Raw genomic sequence first — 27811 nt, forward strand, 5'->3', positions numbered from 1 at the left:
ACATGGATAAATATAAAGCGCACATATACTAATATAGGCATATATTATATAATGCTGTGTCTGTATATACCACACACACACACAGAGATACTCATATATATATATATACATCTATACTCACACTTATAATATATATGTATCTATATATGCACATATGTACATGGATAAATATAAAGCGCACATATACTAATATAGGCATATATTATATAATGCTGTGTCTGTATATACCACACACACACACAGAGATACTCATATATATATATATACATCTATACTCACACTTATAATATATATGTATCTATATATGCACATATGTACATGGATAAATATAAAGCGCACATATACTAATATATGCATATATTATATAATGCTGTGTCTGTATATACCACACACACACACACACACACACACACTCCTATGTATATACATCTATACCCACACTTATAATATATATGTATCTATATATGCGCATATGTGCATGGATACATATAAAGCGCACATATACTAATATAGGCATATATTATATAATGCTGTGTCTGTATATACCACACACACACACAGAGATACTCATATATATATATATACATCTATACTCACACTTATAATATATATGTATCTATATATGCACATATGTACATGGATAAATATAAAGCGCACATATACTAATATATGCATATATTATATAATGCTGTGTCTGTATATACCACACACACACACACACACACACACACACTCCTATGTATATACATCTATACCCACACTCATAATATATATGTATCTATGTATGCGCATATGTGCATGGATACATATAAAGCGCACATATACTAATATAGGCATATATTATATAATGCTGTGTCTGTATATACCACACACACACACACATACACATATGTATATACATCTATACCCACACTTATAATATATATGTATCTATATATGCGCATATGTGCATGGATACATATAAAGCGCACATATACTAATATAGGCATATATTATATAATGCTGTGTCTGTATATACCACACACACACACATACACATATGTATATACATCTATACCCACACTCATAATATATACGTATCTATGTATGCGCATATGTGCATGGATACATATAAAGCGCACATATACTAATATAGGCATATATTATATAATGCTGTTAGTGTGTGTATATACCACACACACACACTCATATGTATATACATCTATACCCCACTCATAATATATACGTATCTATATATGCACATATGTATATGGATAAATATAAAGTGCACATATACTAATATATGCATATATTATATAATGCTGTGTCTGTATATACCACACACACACAGAGATACTCATATATATATATATACATCTATACTCACACTTATAATATATATGTATCTATATATGCGCATATGTGCATGGATACATATAAAGCGCACATATACTAATATAGGCATATATTATATAATGCTGTGTCTGTATATACCACACACACACACAGAGATACTCATATATATATATATACATCTATACTCACACTTATAATATATATGTATCTATATATGCACATATGTACATGGATAAATATAAAGCGCACATATACTAATATATGCATATATTATATAATGCTGTGTCTGTATATACCACACACACACACACACACACACACACACTCCTATGTATATACATCTATACCCACACTCATAATATATATGTATCTATGTATGCGCATATGTGCATGGATACATATAAAGCGCACATATACTAATATAGGCATATATTATATAATGCTGTGTCTGTATATACCACACACACACACACATACACATATGTATATACATCTATACCCACACTTATAATATATATGTATCTATATATGCGCATATGTGCATGGATACATATAAAGCGCACATATACTAATATAGGCATATATTATATAATGCTGTGTCTGTATATACCACACACACACAGAGATACTCATATATATATATATATACATCTATACTCACACTTATAATATATATTTATCTATATATGCACATATGTACATGGATAAATATAAAGCGCACATATACTAATATAGGCATATATTATATAATGCTGTGTCTGTATATACCACACACACACAGAGATACTCATATATATATATACATCTATACTCACACTTATAATATATACGTATCTATGTATGCGCATATGTGCATGGATACATATAAAGCGCACATATACTAATATAGGCATATATTATATAATGCTGTGTCTGTATATACCACACACACACACATACACATATGTATATACATCTATACCCACACTCATAATATATACGTATCTATGTATGCGCATATGTGCATGGATACATATAAAGCGCACATATACTAATATAGGCATATATTATATAATGCTGTGTCTGTATATACCACACACACACACACTCCTATGTATATACATCTATACCCACACTCATAATATATACGTATCTATGTATGCGCATATGTGCATGGATACATATAAAGCGCACATATACTAATATAGGCATATATTATATAATGCTGTGTCTGTATATACCACACACACACACACTCCTATGTATATACATCTATACCCACACTCATAATATATACGTATCTATATATGCACATATGTGCATGGATACATATAAAGCGCACATATACTAATATAGGCATATATTGTGCAATGCTGTTAGTGTGTGTACATACCACACACACACACACACTCCTATGTACATACATCTGCACTCACGCGCAGGAGATGCGGACGTATACACCCATTGCGCACGGACACACATTTACCCAGGATGCCCACGTATAAATGTGTACTCCCAGGCGGTATGTGGCTGTGTGTGCAGACCCTGTAACAACACACCCACACCGCCTCTATGCACGTACACACACATGTGTCTACATTATTCAGTCATTTGGGGGTCTCTGACCTTCCCGCCCGCTTTCTGGGTCATTGCGTTCACGCCTCAGTGTGGGGGCAGACTCTGGACCCGGCTTGCGTCCCCACTCCCTGCAGCACAAGCTCCCTGGGGGTCGGGCGGCTGGTTTTTGTCTTTCCTCCAGGCCTATCCTGCAAGATTAGCGGAGCTCCCAGCGGTGCGGTCCTTGGGTCACTCAGTTCCCAAAGGGATGAAGTGCCCGCAGGCCCCTTTGCTTTAGAAATGGGCCAGGCCTTAGCACCAGCCCAGCAGAAGGTGTAGAGGCCCGTGTCCTCTGGGCGGACTTGTATTCGTGTGCTTGGGTGTCTATGCGTGGCGTCAGGGATCAGAGTCCGTTAAATTCTCATTTATTAAGTGCGACTCCTCCATCAAGAACATAAAAAAGACTCGCTCCTGAAGAACATCTTCCTAGAAAAAAAGAGGCGCTGTGGTGACATCACCCCCCACCTTATAAAGTGGAGGAGCATGCGCAGAAGGTGGTTGTGTATGCGTACGCACAGGGTGTCGGAAGAAGGTGGGGGGAACCTGTAGGCCACGTGGCTGCTCCCCTCCAGTCGTGCCGCGCGCTGTCTCCGTCGCCGCCGCTGCTCGTTGCGGCGCCAGGGAGCGCGCCGCGTGCTCATTGCCAGCTTTTTGCTGGGCGGGAAAAGTGCTAACGGCTCTACCTCGAGGCCAAGCTGCAGACGAGATGGCGTCGGGACCCGACAATACCGAGACGGAGGACTCGCCTCTGGTGATCAGCCCCGGGAGGCGCGGGGAGAAGGTCGCTTTTTCGGTCCTCGAAGAAGGGGCCGCCAAAAGCGGTCTGTCCCCGGTGCGGTCGGTGGTGGCCTCCCCGAGGCCCGTGAAGGGCAGAGCGGGCCGAGAGGCAGCGAGGCGGCGGCTGCAGCTGCTGCCCATCCCCCAGGCCGAGGGCCCCGGCGGAGACGGCGAGGAGGAAGAGGAGGAGGAGGAGAGCCTGCTCTCGGTGCACGAGGAGGAGGAGGAGGAGGCGCAGCCTCTGCCGCCAGTCTGCGCGTCCCCCATGAGGGGCATGTGGCGGGACGAGAAGGTGGCGCTCTATTGCGATCAGGTGTTGCAGGGCTGTAAGGTGAGGCCCCGTCGGGGAAGGGCGGAGCCCCCTAATAACCTTGCTACAGAGTTTCCCCATTTCACATTGGGGGAAACCAAGGCAGCCAAGTTTGGATGACCTGCCCAGGTTATCCGACTAGTAAATGGCAGATGTGCCGGCCCAGGACCAATCCCCCTCCCCCTAGGTCATCCAACAGCAAGAGGGCCCTCGGGTGGGCTCCAGAGAAGAGGGCATTGTTCGGGGCGGATGCCTGGAGGTCGTAGTCTCGGGCACAATTTACCGGGGTTTCTTCCCTCCGGGCCTAGCGGCGCCCCTGCACCGAGCCCCCGGGGGACTGCGGGGCTCTGGTGGGGGAAAGGACCTCCTGGGGAGCACAGCCGCAGCTGTCACCTAGTGGCGACTTTTTGGCCGCCGGTGTTGCCTACCTCAGGGCGGGTGATAATTTTTTACCGGCAAAAAGGGTTGTGAGTGGAAACAATTGAAGTTCCTGTGGCACTTGAGCTGAGACTTGAGGGTAATATCCCCAAAGCCCGAGTCTTGCCGGGCCATCTCATCCACCCCTATCAAGTCTTTTCCAAGGCTCCCTGTCACCCTGGACCAACACTGCGCCCCTCGGGGCACCCGAGGCCCTTCCAGTCTCCCGATACCTTCTCCTACCAGACTGTTTGTGGTCCAGGGGCCCTGTCCTGCTTTCTCCTCTGTTTCCTTCAAGTCCCAACTAAAAACTCAGCCCCACAGAAAGCCTTTCTTAATCCTTCTTGATTCTAGGGCCTTCCTGCTCAATCATTTCCTATATTTCCACTTATAGTTTGTTTGTACAAGCTTGTTTGCTTGCCTCCCTTATTAGATTGAGAATAAGGGCTTTTTGCCTCTTCATCTCTGGATATTAAATTGAGTGCCTGGTCATTTATGAATTTTGTGAGTCTGGACAAGTCACGTAATCTTCTTTTGCCTCAGTTTCCTTATCAGTAAAAAGAGGATGGTTGTAGTAGCACCTCTGAGAATTTCTGTTAGGATAAAATGAAAATATCTAAAACCTTTAAGGACTACCTTTTAGTATCTCTCTCTCTCTCTTCCTCCCTCTCTCTACGGTCTTCTCTTCCCTTCCTCTTCCCCTTTTCTCCCCCCCTTCTCCCTTCCCTCCCTCTCTTCCCCTCCCTCTCTCTGTCTCTGTTTCTGTCTCTCTCCAGTGCACACACACAGACACATACTTCACTTTATCAGTGAAGTTTCCCTGGAGTTAGATAGCATCTTCCTTCATAAGCCCTTTGTAGTTAATTTGAGTAATTATAATATTCAGAATAATTTAGTTCTTCAGGTAATATTGCTCTTATACATTCTCTTGGTTCTTCTCATTACATTTTTACTGTGCTGTAATGAATTTTATTATCATTACTGCAGTATAAACTTGTTACATTATTTTTCCACAGGTGTAGAAGTTTACTTTGACAAGTAAAGGGATGCCTTGCTAAGGGTTTTTCTAATTGGTGGTCCCTAAAAGTTGAAGGCATGTGTCCTTGCCATTGTGGATTTGCAACACTTGGAATTACTGATAGACTTTTTTATTTCATTTTTTTCAAGATTGGACTATTAAAAGTTTGGACATTTATTAACATAAACTCAATTTTGATTTTTGTGCAAAATGGCCAGAATTCTTGTTTTAGGAATAGTTCTCAGAAGATAAATATTTGTAGTGTACCTTTATGAAAAATTAGATTTTTGCCTATTTCCATAGATGTTATATGCAAATACTGGATGGGAGTAAATACTGGAGTGAAGGTTTCAATAAAAATTTTAAAGTTAAGATACTTTTTAAAAATGAACCAAATGCATTTGATATGAAAGTAAATAAAGAATACTAAATTAGTGTAGTAATTGGTAAAATATCAGTATGTAAGTTATTGTTTTATTTGTAAAACAAGTTGCTTTCAAGTTAAAAAAAATGTCATTTGTCATCCTTGAATTTAAATTTAAATTGTGCCAACATCAAAGCAAGACACTTTGCTTGATGCTGATGCTTGCTTTTATAAAATGAAAAAGTGCTTTAGATTTTCATATATTAAATAGTTTCTGAAAAGTTCTCTCAATAATAAACAGTATCCTTTTGCACAAGTTAGTTTGAAGCAAAGAATTATTTTTTCCAATGATCATTTTACTTAGAGAGAAACTACATTATTTTGCATCTGGATAAATATACAGTATTTCTATTTTGAATGATAAATATATAGTATTTCTATTTTGAATGAAAGGCCCGTCTTCAGTATATTACAAAATACTATATTATTATGCTTATATATTTCTTTCCAGTTTGTTTTAAGTCTAAAGAAAATATTCAAGTGGTATTTTACTTTGGTTTCTGTTTTTACAAATTTCCTCTTTAAAAGGAATGTTCCTTTTTACTTAAATCAATTTATATTTAAATCAAAATCAGCAAGACAATTTAGTCATAAATACAATGGTATTAATATTTTCTATTATGCTTGTGCTAGGCAGAGGATGCTGATGAAGCAATGAGCAAATATCTATCAGAAAAATTAAAGATGAAAGACAAATGGCTTGGTGTCTGGAAGACAAATCCAGAGTTGTTCTTCATCAAATATGAAGAAGCTTCCATACCTTTTGTTGGAGTTCTTGTTGAGGTAAATTATTTTTAATTTACTCTTTTTTGAATAAAATTATCAGGCTCTCTTAATACTTGATTTAGACATTACTATTTTGTGGTTTATTTTAGTAGGATTTGGATAATGTCTTTTTACAATTTTTTTTAAAGCATGTTGTTAAGCTTTAAATTATTGTTAATTAATACTTACCTTTAGAAAATAAAATTTTAGTTTATCCTTTAGAGCAGTGGTTTTCAAGGTATGGTCTAGAGAATCCTGGGGATCTCTGAAACCCTTTTAGAGGGTCTACAAATTCAAAAATAGTTTTTATTTCCAATATGGTAAATGTCTATAAATATAACCCAGATAAACAAAAATGCTTTGGAGAGATCCTCAATAATTTTTAATAGGATAAAGATACTAAAAACAAAAGTTTGAGAACCACTGCTTTAGAGCATTATTCTACTTGCAAACTATATTGCAAATTTAAAAACTTCTATTGGTTAAAACGTATGACATAGGGAAGGTGTCTTATTTTCTTCTGTTAAATTAGTTTGGGTTACTATGTAGATTCAGGTTTGGAGTAAAAAGTAAAGGACCACAGTATTCTTTAGTAAAATTCTTATCTTTTAGCACTTTTATAGGGGCAGGCTTCTACTTGGAATTCTTATTATCTTCACAGATACGGTTTAGACTTGTTAGAACAGTTGGTTAGAATAAGCTACTTCAAAGGGCAGGTTTGTGGGTTTGATTCCTCTCAGGGTCAGTTAGCCTTGTATGGAAAGAATCTTCCACAAATCACTTTTTTCTCCCCACTCCCAAAGTCACTCATAGGAGCATATTTATTCATTCTAGAAATCTGTACTTTTAGTTAAGTGCAAACAGGTTTTAAGAATCTGGACAATTCATAGACCAAAATTCACTATTATTAGAAAATTCAGAACTTCTCTTAGCAAAAAGGGGGTCAGTAGCATCATCTTCATATAAAAGATTTTTAATCACACAGAACCTCTGAACCTACAGATTATTAAGCAAAGAATGAGAGGTTTGTGATTTTGGTTAACTTATAGTTCTTTTGGGAATTTTTTTTTTTCTTTTTCCTGGACCCATGATTTCATTGGTGTAGGGAACTTCAAGGAAATACCCTCTATCAAATTAGGGTCACACCTTTACTAATTCTACTCTTAGTTGTCTAGGAAGTTAAGTGGCTTGCTTTGGATCACATGGACAGTGTGACAGAAGCAGGTTTTTGTTGTTATTGAGTTGCATTTCAGTCATGTCTGACTGTTCATGATCCCATTTGAGGTTTTCTTGGCAGTGATATTAGAGCTGTTTACCATTTCCTCTTCTGGCTCATTTTACAGAGGAGAAAATTGAGGCAAACAAGGTTATTTTTTTTGCCCAGGGTTGCATAGCTAGGAAGTGTCTGAGTTCTAATGCGAGTGCAAAAAGACAAGTCTTTTCTGATTCTAAGGCCAGGGTTGTATTCATGGTTCCAGTTATCTCCTCCATCAGAGAAAGAATTTGAGCCCATATCTTTCTGATTCCTTTTGAGTCTTTTCTGACAGTTTGTCAGTTTTCAAATAATGGGAAGCATTGACTTAATGTGAAAGCTACATTTTACAATTTGTCTTTGCTCTCTGTGTCTTGTTTTAACTGCTCTCTGTGTCCTTATTCTTACTTTTTAAAGAACCTTCCTTTAGTAGCTATTCCTTTTCCCAGAAACATTTTCAACCTCTTTCTTCACTTAGTCCTTGCTATCTATAAATATGCCCAGGTCTTCTCAGTTCTATTGACGCTTTTATTACATATGGATACTCTGATCTGTATTTTCCTATTCTTTATTAAACATATTGGTAAAGTTGCCCATGTCTAATTCTTCAGTTTTGTTACTTTTCTCATTTCAACTTTTTACAATTTGGGTTTTCCTGAGCCTATGCTACTGATTCTTAGATCTCAAAGATCCATACAATGAGGCCCATGGCAAGATTAACTCCCCAGAGACCTGACTTTGTATTTTGTTGCACCATCTTCCTTAGTTATATCAGAATTTGAGGGGAACTCTGGTCATCTAGCCTTTGCTTAAAGACCTCCAAGAAGAAATGAAGCCAAGGGAGCAGAGTAAAAGCAGGAGTGCACTTGAACTCTCCCAGATTTCCTTCCAGTCAGCTTTAAAATAATGCTTCATAGTGAATTCTGGAATAGCAAAGCCAACAAAGGTCTGAATAAAATCATTTTCCAGCTCAAGACAACTTAGGAGGTTAGCAGCAGAGTTCTTATCCGAGAAGAGGGGTAGTTGGGCCGCAGTAACACCAGCTGCAGGCTTTGGAGGGGCTCTCCGCCCACAGAAGGTAAGGGTCTGGAGGAAGGACAACCGAGCAGAAAGATTACTGGGGACCCTTTGCTGGCATGGGAGTCAGAATTTTGTTGCATTGCCCAGACATAGTTCTGAGTTGAAGTTCAAAAGCAAAGAGGAACAGGGTGCTGGAGATAAGGTACACAGGGATATGGGCACAGTTCCAGGGCAGAGAAGAGTGCTTGAGGTTGCTCACAAGGGATTAGGCATTCTGGTCATAGTTTCAAGGTAGAAAAGAACAGTAGCACTTGCAGATCCAGGAGAGTAGGGATCTTGGTCACAATTCCAAAGTCAAGAGGAAAAGTACCTGACTATAAAAAGTTACTTAGGTGACAGGGAATATTAAGTCTCAGAAGACTGAAGTCAAAACACCTATAAGTAAAACTTAAAAGAAAAATGTGAATTGGGCACAAGTCCAACAAGAATTCCTGGAAGAGCTCAAAAAGGTTTTTCAAAATCATGTAAGAGAGGTAGAGGAACAATTGGTAAAAGAAATGAATGATGCAAAAAAATTATAAAGAGTCAACAGTATAGTTTAAAAAAAGGCACAAAATAAATGAAAAAAACTTCTTTTAAAGTAGAATTGGCAACATTAAAAAAGATACAAAAGCTCATTGAAGAAAGTAATTCTTTAAAAATTAGAATTGAGCAAATGGGAGCTAATAACTCCTTAAGAAATCAAGAAACTTTTTTTAAGTGAAAAGAATAAAAAATAGAGGAAAATGTGAAATATTCCATTAAAAACCAAATGATGTGGGAAATAGACCGAGGAAAGATAGTCGAAGAATTATTGGACTACCTAAAAACCATGATCAAAAAAAAATCTATCCATCATATTTAAAGAAATTATCAAGGAAACCTGCCCAAGGAAACTTAGATCCAGCAGAAAATAGAAATGAAAAGAATCCACCACCAGTCACCTGAAAGAACATGCAAAATGAAAACTGCTAGGAATATTATAGCCAAATTCCAGAGCTCCCAGATCAAGTAGAAAATATTGCAGCCAGCCAGAAAAAAAAATTCAGATGATGTAGAGCTACAGTTAGGATCACACAAGATTTATCAAGATTTTTCACATTAGAGGATTGGAGAGTTTGGGGATATGAGATATCCCAGAGGGTAAGGAAGCAAGGACTGGAATAACAAAAATAACCTGTCTAGCAAAATTGAGTATAATCCTTATGAAAAAAACATCTAAATAGAAAACCTGGTTTTCAAATGCAAGACTCAGGGAAAAGCATAGAAAGGTAAACATGAAAAAGAAATCAAAGGATTCATTAAGATCAAGTTGTTTATATTCTTATGCAAGAAAATGATACAACTTACAACTCCTAAGAACTTTATCATTATTACTGCTTTTAGGCTCAGGGCAGTTAGGAAGAGTACAAATAGAGGGAACAAGTGTGGGTTAACTATAATGGGAAAAAATACAATTTAGGGGTAAAAAAGGAATGTACTGAGGGGGTAAAGGGAAAGGAAGAATGGAGGAAATTATCTTAGATAAAAGAGGCAAGAAAGGAAGAGCTTTTATGTGGAAGGGAAAAATGGGGAGTGGGAACAGTACTTCAACCTTACATTGGAATTGCTTGAAATAGGGAATAACACTCAGTTGGAGATAGAAATCTATCTTACCCTATAGAGAGGTAATAGGGAAAGGGGTTGGAGTTGGGGTGCTAAAAGAATGGATAGCAGATTAAGAAAAAATAATGGTCAAGCAAAATAAGATTTTGGGGGAGGAACAAAGTAAAAGTGAAGGATAAATGGGAAAAATAGGATGAAGGAAAATACACAGTAATCTTAACTGAATGTGAGTGGGATTAATTTACCTATAAAACAAGCACAGAGCAGAATGAATTTTTTAAAAATCCAGCAAAAAATGTTCTTTACAAGAAAAAATTTTGAAATAGACACACACACAGACACATACACACACAGATTAAAAATAAGGGGTTGTACCAAAATCTATTATGTTTCAGCTGAGGTTTAAAAAAAAAAGCAAGCATAGCCATCATTATATCATTTTTTGCAGCTTTACCTTTCCCTTCTCAAAACTAAGTAAATCTAAACAGAAACAAAAAAGAAATTAAGGAGAGATGAATAGAAGTTTAGAAAAATTAGATATGATAGCTCTAGAGAAAATTGAATGGGAATAGAAGGGAGTGTACCTTTTCTCAGTAGTGAATGGCACCTTCACAAAAATTGAACATGTAAAAGGTTATAAAAATCTCACAATCAAATGCATAAAAGCAGAAATATTAAAAGCATCCTTTTCTGACCACAATGCAGTAAAAATTGCATTCAAAAAGTACTTCTCAAAACAAATTGGTACTAAGAAATAGAATGGTGGATCAGTGGAATAGTAGATTCACAATACATAGTAGTAAATGGCCATGGTGAGTGAGTGTGTGATAAACACAAAGATTGAAGCTTTTGGAACAATCATTCACTATTTGAAAAAAAAATTATTGGGAAAATAGTAAAGCAGTTTGAAAAAAACTAGGTGTAGACCAATATTTTGCACTTTTTGCCAAACTAAGGGCCAAAATAGATATATGATTTAAACATAAAGAGTGATACCATAAGCAAATTAGGGGGAAATGGAGTATTTTACCTGTCTGATTTATGGATAAGAGAAGCATTTATGATTAAAACAAAGAATATTATGAATGTAAAATAGATAGTTTTGATTGCATCAAAGTAAAAAGGTTTTGCAGAAACAAACAGTGCAGGCAAGATTTCCTTTCAAGAAGTAAAAAAGCAAACTGGGGAAACAAATTTTCATAAATTTCCCCTGTTAAAGGCATTATTTTGCAAATACATAAGGAAAAGTGAGTCAAATTTTAAGAGAACAAGTCATTCCCCAATTGAGAAATAGTCAAAGAATATGAACAGAAAATTTTCAGAAGAAAAAAACAAAGCTATCTAAAATAATATGAAAAAAATGCTCTCAATCACTATTGATTAGAGAAATGCAAATTAAAATAACTCTGAGGTATCCCTTCATACCTTCATAACAGAAAAGGAAAATAACAAATGTTGGAGGGGGTGTGGAAAAATTGGGACATTAATGCATTGTTGGTGGAGTTGTGAATTGATCCATCCATTCTGGAGAGCAAATTGGAACTTTTGACCCAGCAGATACCATTAATAGGTATGTGGATCTCAGAGATCAGAGAAAAAGAAAAAAAAGTCACATGTACAAAAATATTTAAAACAGCTCTTTTTTGTGGTAGCAAAAAATTGGAAATTGAGGTGATGCCCATCAGTTAGGGAATGACTGAATAAGTTGTATGTGATTGTGATGTAATATTTTTGTGCTATAAGAAATATTGAGCATGACAGCTTATTTATTATGTTGTCTTTTGTAAAAAATAATTTTGCCATTTAAAAAAAAATTTGAATTTAAAATTATTTTCTTTCCCCTCTCTTGAAACAGCAAGCAATTTAGGGGTTATATATGTGCAATCATTCAACATATATTTCTGTATTAGTTGTGTTGTGAAAGAAAACAGAGACCAAAAAAAAGTAAATAAAAGGATACTTGATCTACATTCAGATCATCAGTTCTTTCTCTGGAGGTGGATAGCCTGTTAAATCATGAATTCTTTAGAATTGTCTGGAGTCATTGTATTGCTGAGAATAACTGTTCACAGTTGATTATTATACAATATTGCTACTACTGTGTATATTGTTCTCTAAGTACTGGTTATGTTACTTCAATTTATGTAGGCCCTTCATCAGAAAGTTTTGCTGGAAAATTTTCTTTCCAGTTCTCCTCCTTTCCTCCTACTCTTGGCTGCATTGGTTTTGTTTGTGAAACTAAAAATGCATTTTTCTGTGCTTTAAAGCACATTGTTTTTCAACTGTATATATATATATATATATATATATATATATATATATATATATATATGTTTGTGTATATATATATTTATATAAAAATAATCATGTAATCAATGTAATATTTGATATTATATATTACAATTGACTTTTTTTTTTTTTTTTTTTTGGCCGAGGCCATTGGGGCTTAAGTGACTTGTCCAGGGTCACACAGCAAGGAAATGTTAAGTGTCTGAGACCAGATTTGAATTTAGGGCCTCCTAACTTCAGGACTGGTGTTCTATCTACTGCACCTCTTCAGCTAAATAATTTTTAAAAGAAATATAATAAAGCAATTTATGTGGCCCAAGGTGATTTTAGCTCTTTTGAATAGCAGAGGGGAAAAAGTAACACAATAAGATGGGGAATAATGAACAATAGCATATTTAATTTGAGTTGATTGTGATTTATTGTGCATTTCTATTTTTAAATGATCAATTTGCTTTTAAATTCACCATTTTAAAATTAAAATTAAATTGTATAATTTTTGTTCTATCTTATGACCAGAAAATTTTATTTTAAAGGCATGTAGTTTTAGTTTTGAATTCAATAAGAAAATAAGGTTTCATATCTAAATTTTTTGTCATGATCAATTTGGGAGAAACATTTGTTCTTTGAATATAAACAGTAATCATTGTGTCATGTTATTTTGGGTTTGGTTAGATCATTTAGTTCAACTTCCACATCTTACAGATCAAGAGTTAAGTGACTTGCCCCTAGCGATTTTTAACACCATGATAGATGAATTTTTTATTTCAGTTGAGTAAATTTTCATCCCATACATCTACTTTCATGGATTTGTATTATGAAGTTCATTTTATGAAATCCATACAACAGAGGCATAATCTGTAATAATAATAGCTAAGATTTATGTAGCAATTACTATATGTAGCTCTGTGCTAAGCTCTTAACAGTTGTTAACTCATGTAATCCCTACAACAATCCTGGGAGGTAGGTGCTATTATTATCCCCATTCTTATGCATTCTTATCTCCCCAGATGGGAGGTTAGATTTTTCAGGACCTTCAGACTCCAGGATCCAGCTCTTTACTTTCTTCTGCGCCCCTTAGCTGCCTAGATCCTCTATCTTGTGGTTTTAATTCTGCTAAAAAGATATTGGGGATCCATTACAAGACTCAGTACTTCTATAAAGTAGTAAAACTGGGAAGTTGGTCAATCAATGCTAACATTGAGTTTTATGAATTTATTGGAAAGGAGATTGTTATTGATGTGTAAACAGTTATTTGTGAAACAAATTTGTCAGGAAAAAGGTGGTGTGGTGTTGTGGAATAAATATTAGCTATGGAGGCAGAGGGCCTGATGCCTACAAGTACTCCTCACATAATTTCTAAAGTTCTTTCCCCCTAAGAGCTAATTTTATGTAATCTTTGGTACAAGCTTTACACAGGTATTTCCTGCCCACTAACTTGGTTTTTCCATATCTCATTAGAAATCTCCAGTTTGTGTAGATATATTTAGTATCTTAATATTGGAATATAATTGAATATATTTACATTTAAAATATTTAGTAAATGAATAGTTCATACCTCCAAAAATTTCAGTGAAGTTGTAATCTTTTACTAAGAATCTATTTGCCGCTTTAGAAATACCATTGAAAATATGCAACCAATGCTTTCATGTACCTTTATGCTAATGTAATTTCTAAAGTACAAGTTGTAAACAAAAAACTACTTTTAAATGAAATTAGTTGACACATGATTAGAATTAAATAACTCTTACATGAATTTAAGTCAGAAAGCTTTAATTTTAAAAACTGCATAATTGGGCCACATTAAAAAAAAAAAAAGAAATACTTTAGAAAAGTAAACAAAATCCCTAATTTTTTGTCTTCTAACATTTATTTTAGGTAACTTGTAAACCACGCCAAAGCTCATCATCTTGTTTCAAAGTCACTGTATCTGTTGCTGAACCCTTTTCATCTAATATTGCAAATATTCCAAGGGATTTGATTGATGAAACCTTGGAAGAATTAGAACACAGTGTACCTCTTTTGGAAGTTTATCCAGTTCAAGGACAAGATGATGATATACATGATATTGCCCTGGCCTTGGAAGTTGTAAGGTATTAGTATTTTTCATTGGTTTTAAGTTAATAACATTCATTGTGCTCATTTTACTTGATTTTCAGCCTTTGTACATGGAAGGTTCTTGACAAATTTTTTTTTGGTTTGGTTTTATTTTATTTTGATTCTGTAGTACTGTGTTCAATTCACCCAGTGCCTATTTAATCTCTGTAGTATTCGAAATTACTTTATGGTTGTTCTTTCTCTCGGGAATATATATTGGGATAAGAAACTTTGCTGTGATTAGAGCTTATTTTTTTCCTCTTTTTTTAATTATAGCTTTTTATTTACAAATATATGCATAGGTAATTTTTCAGCATTGACAGTTGCAAATCCTTTTGTTCCAACTTTTTCCCTCCTCCCCACCCCTTGCCCCCCAGATGGCAGGTTGACCAATACATGTTAAATATGTTAAAGTATAAGTTAAATACAATATATGTATACATGTCCAAACAGTTATTTTGCTGTATAAAAAGAGTTGGACTTTGAAATAGTGTACAATTAGCCTGTGAAGGAAATCAAAAATGCAGGCAGACAGTACTAGAGGGATTGGGAATTCTATGTAGTGGTTCATAGTTACCTCCCAGTGTTCTTTCACTGAGTGTAGCTAGTTCAGTTCATTACTGCTCTATTGGAACTGATTTGGTTCATTTCATTGTTGAAGTGGGCCACGTCCATCAGAATTGATCATCATATAATATTGTTGTTGAAGTAAGTAATGATCTTCTGGTCCTGCTCATTTCACTCAGCATCAGTTCATGTAAGTCTTGCCAGTCCTCTCTGTATTCATCCTGTTGGTCATTTCTTACAGAACAATAATATTCCATAACATTCATATACCACAATTTACTCAACTGTTCTCCAATTGATGGGCATCCATTCATTTTCCAGCTTCTAACCACTACAAACAAGACTGCCACAAACATTTTGGCACATACAGGTCCCTTTCCCTTCTTTAGTATCTCTTTGGGGTATAAGCCCAGTAGAAACACTGCTGGATCAAAGGGTATGCACAGTTTGATAGCTTTTTGAGCACAGTTTCAAATTGCTGTCCAGAATGGCTGGATGTGTTCACAATTCCACCAACAATGTATCAGTGTCCCTGTTTTCCCACATCCCCTCCAACATTCCCTATTATCTTTCCCTGTCATTCTAGCCAATCTGACAGGTGTGTAGTGGTATCTCAGAGTTGTCTTAATTTGCATTTCTCTGATTAGTAATGATTTGGAGCATATTTTCATATGTCTATAAATAGTTTCAATTTCTTCGTCTGAGAATTGTCTGTTCATATCCTTTGACCATTTATCAATTGGAGAATGGCTTGATTTCTTATAAATTAGAGTCAATTCTCTATATATTTTGGAAATGAGGTCTTTATCAGAACCTTTGACTGTAAAAATGTTTTCCCAGTTTATTGTTCCCTTCTAATCTTGTCTGCATTTGTTTTGTTTGTACAAAAACTTTTCAATTTGATATAATCGAAATTTTCTAGTTTGTGGTCAGTAGTGATCTCTAGTTCTTCTTTGGTCATAAATTCCTCCCTCTTCCACAGGTCTGAGAGGTAAACTATCCTATGTTCTTCTAATTTATTTATAATCTCATTCTTTATGCCTAGGTCATGACCTTATCTTGGTGTATGGTGTTAAGTGTGAGTCAATGCCTAGTTTCTGCCATACTAATTTCCAATTTTCCCAGCAATTTTTGTCAAATAATGCATTCTTATCCCAAAAACTGGGATCTTTGGATTTGTCAAACACTATATTATTAAAGTTATTGGCTGTTTTGTCCTTTGAACCTAACTTATTCCATTGATCAACTAGTCTATTTCTTAGCCAATACCAGATGGTTTTAGTAACTGCTGCTAGTCATTTCTTACCGAATAATAATATTCCATAATATTCATATACCACAATTTATTCAACCATTCTCCAATTGATGGGCATCCACTCAGTTTCTAGTTTCTGGCCACTACAAACAAGGATGCCACAAACATTGGTGCACATACAGGTCCCTTTCCCTTCTTTAAGATTTCTTTGGGATATAAGCCCAGTAGTAACACTGCTGGATCAAAGGGTATGCACAGTTTGATAGCTTTTTTGAGCATAATTCCAGTTATAGAGCTTATTTTTTTTATTAAGACTTATTTATAAGTCTAGGGAATAAACCACAAACATCCTGCCTCCATTTAAACATGTTAAAAAGATAATCAATATGTGATTATTAGTACCATTTATTCCTGTTGCCAGTTATACATTTCCTGTGCCTTCTTCATTTTCTCTTCGTAGAGCTCCCTGCTTCATGAGACACTTGTACTGCTTATCCCAAGACCTTGCTTATATGTTGTCAAACTAATGTTTACTTCAATTATCTCACTATTCTTTCTTTCACCTTGTATCATCACATGACCATGTCAGTTGAGGTTTGTCAGAGCTGCTAGTAGGTTATGTGGATTTATTTTCTTATTTTCCCCATTTCTTAATCCTTCTGGGGACAAAACCATAACATTTTATTAACTTTGAAGCTTTCTTTCAATAGCAATAATGGTATTTTTCCTACAGGAATTTGTGATAGTCTAAGGTAAAACATTGGACTTAGCATTTTTCAGCCTCTATGTCTTATTTTAGTGCCTTTGAAAAATATTTCAAAGTTTTAATTTCTGAGAAAAGCTTACAAAGTTTTAAATTTTACAAATTGTTGATAATTTTTAAGGTTATAAATTTTTAAAAATTTAACAAAAGATGAATATAAAACCTCAATATAACCAACTAAATTTGTTTAGTTTAATTTCAATATATAAATTATCATGACAGTTTTTTAGTTTAATCTCTCTTAGTCCTCAGGAATACTTTTTCTGTTTACTTTTTTCTTATATAATTTAGTTGGTATATTCTTCATGCTTATCTGCTTTTTTTCATTTTGCATTATCTCATATAGATCTTTTCAGTTTTCTATAGATATCTCATATCTCTCTTAATTACATTACAGTATTTCATTGTTAATGTAATCATACAACTTATTTAACCATTCCTCATATTTTTGGACAAATTTTTTATCATGAAGAAAATTTGGATTTATCTTAGGTTTTTCTATGATTTCCTTTGGAGAGACTGGGATGATGAAGAAAGCTGTGAGAATTATACAGCCCTAATTGAAGAAAGAATTAATCTGTAAGTATATTTTGACAAATGATCTAGTATAACAATGTCAAACTCAAAAGTGGATCCCTATGGGCAGCATGTTAAGGTAGAATATCACAAATTAGCATTGTTATATTTTTATTTATCTTGTTAAGCATTTCCCAATTACATTTTAATCTGGGATAGATTTATATCTTATATTTGGGAATTTTGTAAGTTTGACATCTCTGATTTAATGGAAAGAATATTGAATTTTTAGTCACAAGACGAGTTTGAATCCCAACTTTTGTAGGATACTTTTGAACTTTATAAAATTATCATTTTTATCAATCTGGACCATGATTCATTATCTGCAAAATTAAGATTGGGCTAGATTATTAGCACCAAGCTCCGTTGTGGCTCTTAAATTTTGCACTTAAATTTGGCTCTAAATTATATTTCAGAAAATAAAAATTATATTTGTATTTCTTAGGTGGTGTGATATCCAGGATGGTACAATTCCCGGTCCTATTGCACAGCGATTTAAAAAAACTTTGGAGAAGTACAAAAACAAGCGCGTGGAACTGATTGAATACCAAAGCAATATTAAAGAAGATCCATCTGCAGCAGAAGCTGTTGAATGTTGGAAAAAATACTATGAAATTGTAATGCTATGTGGGTTGTTGAAGATGTGGGAAGATTTACGCCTCAGGTAAGTATCCACTTCATCTCAAATAGCAATAAAATATGGAGTGATTTTTTTTAATGAGTTATTTATTATGAACTTTCAAGCTAAAATCAAGTAAACTATTTTATTTATTTATATATATGTATGTTTATATATGTGTATGTATATATATTTATGCTTTTCCATATGTCTGTATTCCACTTTAATGCAATTAAGTATGATAATAAGTCTTACATTATATTGATATGCTACCTTTTTTAAGCCATTCTTATTCAAGTCAACAGGCGTTTATTGTACTGTAGGCAATGGGAACAAGAAATTACATTCATTTCTTGGGGGAAAAGTGTATATAAATAACTAAACATAAACTTAGAAAAAAGTTTTATAGGGGAGTAAAGTACTAACAACTGAAGAAATCAGGACGTCTTTTGATGTCATAGTTGAACTGAGTTTTGATGGGGTTATGCCTTCCAAAAGGCAGAATTGAGAAGAAAGAGAATTCCAGGACTTGGGAGATGGCCTTTGTAAAGACAGCAGTGATGGACATTTTCAAATTATTACCATTTTTTTATAGTTACATTTTCTACCATCTAAGGGCTGATTCAATTCCTCCCTTAACACATTTTAGCTATTTGACAGTGAGCGAGGTCCTTAATGTATTGGGGCATTACACAATTCTCTTGAGACTGTAATTTGCAGAGAAAATACCAACCTGCATTGGAAAGAGTTTCCTCATCTGGTAGTTTCCTGTATCAGTAATTTCACAGGTTTAGTCTCTATCTTTGAATAGATATATAGTTTATAAGAAATAATCCCTTAGTCAGTATGTCATAGAATTTAAAAATTCATTCCATAACTTTTAATAAGGGAATTTTATTGCCTCTCATAGGATGTTATAAATAACAAAACAGATTTTTCTCCTGTCATTTTTTCCCTATTTTAATATTGGTCAGAGAAAATGGTTGCTATTTTATTTTTTTATAATCAATCATTAAACATTAAGTTTAAATCCGCCTCTATCCACTGAGAAGGCAAGCAATATATCAGTTATACATATGAAAAGTGCAAAACATTTCCATTTTAGCCATATTTCAAAACTAAGCAAGAAAAATAAAGTGAGAAAATTATACTTCAGTTTTCACTGAGAATTCATCAGTTCTCTCTCTTAGTTTGAATGGTTGTATTGTTCAAAGTAGCCAATTTTTTACAGTTGATCATCATTACAACATTGCTGTTGCTATGCACAATGATCCTCCTGGCTCTTTTCACTTCATTTTGTATAAGTTCATATAAGCTTTGCATTTTTTTCTGAAACCATTCCCCTGGTTATTTCTTTTAGCATAATAGTACTTCATCACACACACACATGATAATACTTCATCAAATGTCATAATTTGTTCAGCCATTCCCAACTGAGGATGCAGCATCCCCTCAATTTCCAATTCTTTGCCACCACAAAAAGACTTGGCTTTAAGTACAGTCTAAAATCTCAACTTAACCCCTTTTAATTCTAATGCTTTTCCTCTTAATTTTTTTTTTATCCCATGTATAGCTCTTTTGGTATGGATTTGTTTACTTGTCTTCCCCATTAGATTGTGAACTTTTTGAAAGTAAGAATTGGCTTTTGCTTCTTTTTGTGTTCCCTGATTTTAGTTCAGAGCTTGGCACATAGTAGATGCTTGATAGATATCTGTTGATGGATTAAAGCTCTCTTCTAAGTGCTAGAGATAGACAAAAATGAAATGATCCATGTCCTCAAAAAACTTAGCTTCTATCCTAATACTTTACTGTATAGTTGATGCAGTGATGGATCAGGGCAAAAGGTAACAATCAAGTGGGATTCTCATTCATGTTCTCCAAAGATCCTATTTAGAGGATTTACCCTAGTATATCATAGGGTCATCTTTTTTTTTTTTTTTCTTTTTTACATTTTGTGGGTACCAGTGCTGCCTCTTGAGCTAGCCATCTGTTCTCTTACTCATGACTTACAACATGATTCATTCACTTGTTTCATCAGATTTCTTGACTGATATTTCTTATGCCACATTTTGTACTTGGTGGGTGGTGGTGGTTGTTATCGGGTTTAGTTTTTTTTTTTTGCAAATTTTTAAAAGTTTAAACTTAAATTCAAAATGAGAAGAGGGGAAAAAAAGACTGCTATGTACACAGTAGACCATAAAAGAGGATTCAATATTCAACAATAAATTTCCATTTTGAGAAAAACCTATTGTTTTAAAAGCTGCTCAACTTTTCTTTGCTGTAAAGTTTTCTTTTGGTTTTCTTTTGTTCTCTGTTGTTGCTTTTTACTTTATTTTTTTCTTCTTTTACCTCCCCCCACCATCCTAAAGAATGCTACAATTAATCATAGAAATAGATATAGATATTTATAAACATGCAAATATATACTCATACACACATATATAAGACTATGCTATGCTTATTTCCTCCTATTATCTGTTTCTCTGAAGTTGGTAAGTAGCATCTTTCTTCATGAGTCTAAGTCTTTCCCTGTTTTTCTAAATGAACTAGCTCATTTTTTATATTACAGCATTATGCCAATCCAATTATGCCAACATCCTATCTGAGAGATTATCTTGGAATGTTTCCCTTCTCCCCCAATTTTCTGCTTTGCTTCTATTCTTGGCTATTTAGATTTTGTTTATACAAGAAAATTTTAATTTAAAAAATCAGAATTATCCTTTTTTTTTCTTATCTTATAGTCTGATACTGCGGAACCTACTTTTCTTTACTTCTTTTTCCCTTGGTTTCTTTGAATTTCCTGATCAAGTTCTTCCAAATGAACATTCTTATTATTTTTTCTAACTCAGTAAAATAATTTTTTTAGTAATTTAATTGGAATGACATTGAATAAATAAGTTAGGCAAAATTGTCATTTTAAAAATTGTTGGTTTTACCTATTCACGAACAATAAATATTACTTATTTATAGCTGAGTTTATTTGTATAAAAAGTATTTTTTTAATATTCATATCTATCATATCTCCTGTGTCTGTTTTGGCAAGTATACATTCTCAGGTATTTTATGGCGTCTAGGTATTTGAAGTGTTCTAAAACAATATTGAATAACATTGCTGACATGTAGCTTCTCTATTTTTCACTTTTGAATAAAACTTAACTTTTTCTGATCATGATTATTATCCTTGCATTTTTTCATACTAAATTCTACTTTTCCTTTATTTTATCTTTGTCTGTATCTCGTTTTTATCACGTTTCTTGAAAGCAACATATTGTGGGATTCAAATTTTTAATCCACTATGTTGTTTCTATAAATTTGTCTCATTCACATTATAAGCTAATTGCTTGTGTGTTTTTTCATCCTTCCTATTTTTCCTCATTATTTTTCTCACCTTTTTACCCTATGCCTTCTCACTTCTCTCTTTACTTCTATCCACTACTTTACTCTCCTCTTCCTACCTTAACCTCTTAACCTACCCATCCTCTTCCTCTATCCTGCTCTTACATAACCTCTTACACCTAACTGAATTTAAAAGATTTCTATAACCTAGATATATGTGTTATTCCCTCTTTAACTCATTCTTGATGAGAATAAACTCCAGCATTAATTATCTTCCTATTAGCTTCTATATCACTTTTTCCCTTTGTGCCTCATTTGTATGAAATGATGATTCCTTTTTATCTCTTCCCACACAGCTTTATTTTATTTTTTTGGAATTATCCCATCGTATTCAGCTTAGCACATTTTTACAGACTACCCAAATAATGATATCATAAGAGTACTGATAATATTTTCACATAAATTAAGTAAACAATTTGACCTTGAGTCCTTTATAATATATAATATTATAGTCCTTTATAATAATTTCTCCTAGATGTTATATAATAAATTTTCCCTTAAATTCTGGAGTTTTTGTCACAAAGCCCTGAAAAGTCTTTGAGTTTGGTAAATTTTCCATTCTGAATTATACTTAACTTTGCTGGGTATGTTACCCTTGATTGTAATCAACTCTTGCTCTACAGATATAGTATTCCAATACCTTTGGTCTTTCATTGGAATAGCTGCTAGGTCTTGTATAATCCTTATTGTAGCTCTATATTTAAAATTTTTTTTTTCTGGTTGCTTCCAATATTTTCTCCTTAACCTAGGAGCTTTGAAGTTTGGCTATATTCTTGTAAAGACTTGAGACTCTTGAGATCTCTGTCAGATGGTAATTAGTGGATTTTTTTTCTATTTCTATTTTGCTTTCTTGTTCTAGAACTTAAGATCAATTTTGATAATTTCTTGTAATAATTATGTGGTGATTTTTAAAAAAAATTGTAATGTTCAGGTAGTCCAATAGGATCCATTCTCTAGATTGGTTGCTTTTTTGATGATACGTTTTGCTTTCCCTTTTTTTTTCATTCTTTTTATTTTGTTCTATGATTTCTTGATATCTTAGAATGTCATTTGGTGGTTCTTGCCCAATTCTAGTTTTCAGGGACTTAATTTTCTTCCTTAAGTTTTTGATTCTCTCTATTTCTAGTTGGTTGACTTTCTTTTCATAATTTTGTTGATTTTCTTGGATTGCTCTAATTTTTTCTCAATATCTCTGATTTTTAAAGTCCTTTTAAAATTCTTTCATAACTCTTTTTGTGCTTGGGACTATTTGATGTTTCTCATTTTTTAAAAAAGTGGCTTTTCTTTAGTAATTCCATTATCTTTTGCTTGTATCACTTTTGTTTTAATTTTATTTTAGCAGCTATTAGTATAATCATATTGTAGTTTCTAGATATGGAGAATGATGCTGCAAGTGTCAAGTCGTTTTGTTATTTTCTGAGGTCTGTCTCTGGGTTTTCCTCTCTATCCTTAAGCCACAGATAGGGCCCCTGGACATGCTGTATTGCAAATGATCTTGCTCCCTACCTTCAGCTGTCCTCTCTGCACTGGCACTGAAACCAGAAACTCTGTTCTCCTGCAAGTGCGCACAGCCATCAGGATCCCTGCCCTCTCTACTGCACTCACCAGGTGTGTGCTAGTAGTCATAGCCTGGAACTGATTTGATCAGCACAGAATGTAGTTGGCATTTCTCTACAGTGGGAGGTCTTCTACTTTATTCTTTTCCATCTTTCTACTTCTACTTTCCATCAGACCCGCCTTCAAGATGAAAGTTTCTAAGACTGAGGCTGTCTTTCCACTCAGGTACCTGAAGGCTTGTTTTTTTTTTTTTTTTTTAATATTTTATTTTATTTTATTTAATAATAACTTTATATTGACAGAATCCATGCCAGGGTTCTTTTTTCCCCTCCCTCCCTCCACCTCCTCCGCTAGTTGGCAAGTAGTCCTATATATCTTAGATATGTTGCAGTATATCCTAGATACAATAAATGTTTGCAGAACCGAACAGTTCTCTTGTTGCACAGGGAGAACTGGATTCAGAAGGTAAAAATAACCCGGGAAGAAAAACAAAAATGCAAATAGTTCATATTCGTTTCCCAGTGTTCTTTCTTTGGGTGTAGCTGCTTCTGTCCATCATTTATCAATTAACTCAGATCTCTTTGTCAAAGAAATCCACTTCCATCAGAATACATCCTCATACAATATCGTTGTCGAAGTGTATAATGATCTCCTGGTTCTGCTCATTTCACTTAGCATCAGTTCATGTAAGTCTCACCAAGCCTCTCTGTATTCATCCTGCTGGTCATTCCTTACAGAACAATAATATTCCATAACATTCATATACCACAATTTACCCAGCCATTCTCCAATTGATGGGCATCCATTCATTTTCCAGTTTCTAGCCACTACAAACAGGGCTGCTACAAACATTTTGGCACATACAGGTCCCTTTCCTTTTTTTAGTATCTCTTTGGGGTATAAGCCCAATAGAAACACTGCTGGATCAAAGGGTATGCACAGTTTGATAACTTTTTGAACATAGTTCCAAATTGCTCTCCAGAATGGCTGGATCTATTCACAATTCCACCAACAATGTATCAGTGTTCCTATTTTCCCACATCCCCTCCAACATTCATCATTATTTTTTCCTGTCATCTTAGCCAATCTGACAGGTGTTTCCCTACTGTTTTATAAAAGAGTTTATGCTCTAAATTAGCATTACCCTTGATTGTTATTTCTCTACCTAGCAAGGTAATGAAGAGTGGATAAAAAACCAGTTTCTGGGCTCTTTGTCCACTTTATTATAATGACTGTTTTCTATTACCTTTGGATAAAAGCAGTCCTATTTTTTTTTTTTTTTTTTTTTTAGTGTATGATGTGGTTAGGTTAGCTGCTTATCAAATCCAGTTTAAAGAACTCTTATATAATACCTTAGATTTTCAAATTTGTAATAACTTTTGTTTCTGGAAATTCAGCAATGGAGAATACTTATTTTTGTAAAAAACTTTATTATAAACTTGATAGTTTCAAAAATGCATATATTAGGACTAATCTATTATTTACATTGTTTTTTATAAAGAAAATAAATTTTACCATAATATTGATAATTTATTTACTTTGTATTCCTACTGACAGAGCTTTATCTTATATCTTATCAAACCTTTGAATAAACAATTAAAGGTCTGAGAGAGACAGAGGAAAGATAGATTGTGTGTATCAGTGTGTGTTGGAGATGAAAAAATTAAAACTTTTATCTACAAAAGCATCTAAAATGTCTCATTCTTCTGCAGTGCTGGATAACTAAGGCTCTAACATAATAAATAAAACTAGATTAGTCTATTTCATATTCATTTAAAATATTTGCTTTAAAAATAAATATATGAATTTTTAAATTACAGAGTGCATGGACCTTTCTTCCCAAGAATTTTGAGGCGTAGGAAAGGAAAAAGAGAATTGGGGAAAACTATAACTCATATTGTAGCAAAGGTGATGACTACTGAAATGGTAAGTGATAAGAATCGGTCAGTATTCATTCGGGTCACTTGGGAAAAGAATTTCTGGGAGCAAGTCAGTTCTCAGTCAAGGCAGATTTTAATGTGAACAGTAAGTCCTTCCGGGACTAGCAGCAACCTAGATAAAACATCCCATATTTATACCAGTTTCTGGGTCATGTGTCATGGCTGAATTAGTTCTTTGGTAACCATCAGGTACAGAAAAATAGGATGGGATTGCCCATCCAGACGGATTCAAGAGTATGCTTAGGTTATGCTATATGTTTCTTTTTTTTTTTTTTTTTTTTTTATTTCTTTTAATCTCAAACAGTATTCATTTATTTATTTTAAATTTTTATTTAATAATTACTTTATATTGACAGAATCCATGCCAGGGTAATTTTTTTACAACATTATCCCTTGCACTCATTTCTGTTCTGATTTTTCCCCTCCCTCCCTCCACCCCCTCCCCTAGATGGCAAGCAGTCCTATATATGTTGGATATGTTTATGCTATATGTTTCAAAGAGCTTGGGTTATAAACATGATTAGTCACATATATCCTGAATCCCCTCCAAAAGCCTTTTTTAGTGGGCAAGTTTTCCACAAGACAGGGTATAAGGCATGGACTAAAGCCAGTCCTATCAGTAAGAAGTATACTTTAGGCTTTTGTTAATTCAGATTTAACTATCTCATCATTACTGAATAGATTAAATGTTTCTTTGCTTGTGGTACACAATGCTAAATAGTGTTAAAAGGACATTTGAGAGTGTTGTTGCCTTATGAAAGTTTAAAATGTAAGCTTAACAGGATCCAGATAAATGAAGTATTAATAAGTTCAATAAGAAGTATAAAAGAAAGAGGAAATTCTTGGAATTTAATGATGTTGGTGATCAAATCACTACTTTCCCTCTAATTGGTTGGAGAAAATTTCCTGGAAGAGTTTGGATCTTTGGAAGTTTTTAAATGGTGGGAAAGTAATATATTTTACCTGGGATGAGAAGGGCATTTCAATCACTACTGTTTGAAATTACCCAGAAATTATATGATAAAAAGGGGGGATTATTTACTAAAATTTGGTCTAGAAAAAGTAGAGGACCTTTACAAAAGGAGGAGAGGGAAACAAAGGAAATGAAGTCATCTGAAGGGGCACAGAGAAAGTTAAGGATAAATGTGATAAGATAATGATACTGCTTGTCCGTCATCCAATTCCAAAAAAGGCAATAGGGTGGTGCAATAGGTTTTATTTTCTAATTCCTTAGTTCACATCCAGCCTCAGATAGTTATTGGCTGTGTGACTCTGGGCAAGTCACTTTACCTGTTTGTCTCAGTGTTTCATAGATAAAATAGGAATTCTTCTAGTATTTACTTGCCAGGATTGTTGTGAGGATCAAATGAGAACAATATTTGTAAAGTGCTTAGTGCAATGTCTGGCACAAATATAAATACTTATTCTCTTTTCCTTCCTTTCCCTTTTTCCCCCTTCCAAAATAAATCATCATTTTTCAGACAACTAAAAATTGAATTTTTATGATGCTGAAGTAGAGACTCTCTTCACTTTCTCACTATACATAAAATCTTGACAATTGACCCTAACTGGAGAGAAGTAAGATCAGGAAAGTCCTTCTAAATTAATGGAGAAAAAATTATTAGATCTTTTTTTCTTTTTTTTTAATTAAATTTACTTTTTTGTTACATTTTAAGTTCTGAAGTATCTTCTCCCTGCCCACACTAGAGAAGGCCACCATACATATACAGGCAAACACAAATATAAAATCATACTTGTATATTTCATGAAGATTCATGAAGAACCACCATTGTAGTTAATTTATTTATAATGCTCATAAAATTTAAGTCATTCACAGATATTTTTTGAACAGTATTGCTGATACTGTGCAGTGTTCTCATTCTGCTCATTTCACTCTTCATTATTTCATGCAAGTCTTTTTCATGTTTTTCTAAAATCAACCAGCTCATCATTTCTCATAGCACATTAGTATTACAATCATATACCACAACTTTTTTTAATCATTCCCTAAATGATGGGCATCCTCTCAATTTTTAGTTCTTTGCCACCACAAAAAGAGCTGCTATTTAAATATTTTAGAACATATCGGTTCTTTTCATTTTACCCTGATCACCTTGAGAAATACACCTAATAAATAGTAATGCTAAGTCAAAGGGTATACACACTTTTTTGTTCTTTGGACATAAATTCAGATTGT

The 27811-nt window shown here is 34.3% G+C and overlaps 1 protein-coding gene across 3 annotated transcripts in view; it reads left to right on the forward strand.

The window, feature by feature from the left end:
- Nucleotides 1-2992: 2992 nt before the first annotated feature.
- SHCBP1L (SHC binding and spindle associated 1 like) overlaps nucleotides 2993-27811 on the forward strand; it is a 55856-nt gene continuing 31037 nt past the window's right edge. For all 3 annotated transcript variants that reach the window (XM_051998815.1, XM_051998816.1, XM_051998814.1), the window contains exons 1-6: nucleotides 2993-4039; nucleotides 6511-6660; nucleotides 14723-14937; nucleotides 18019-18105; nucleotides 18548-18766; nucleotides 25495-25600. In XM_051998815.1, coding sequence (XP_051854775.1) covers nucleotides 3638-4039; nucleotides 6511-6660; nucleotides 14723-14937; nucleotides 18019-18105; nucleotides 18548-18766; nucleotides 25495-25600 — 1179 coding nt within the window. In that variant the 5' untranslated portion in view covers nucleotides 2993-3637. The remainder of the gene's footprint in view (nucleotides 4040-6510; nucleotides 6661-14722; nucleotides 14938-18018; nucleotides 18106-18547; nucleotides 18767-25494; nucleotides 25601-27811) is intronic.

This window comes from Antechinus flavipes, chromosome 4 (assembly GCF_016432865.1).
Source record: "Antechinus flavipes isolate AdamAnt ecotype Samford, QLD, Australia chromosome 4, AdamAnt_v2, whole genome shotgun sequence".
Classification (NCBI taxonomy): domain Eukaryota; kingdom Metazoa; phylum Chordata; class Mammalia; order Dasyuromorphia; family Dasyuridae; genus Antechinus; species Antechinus flavipes.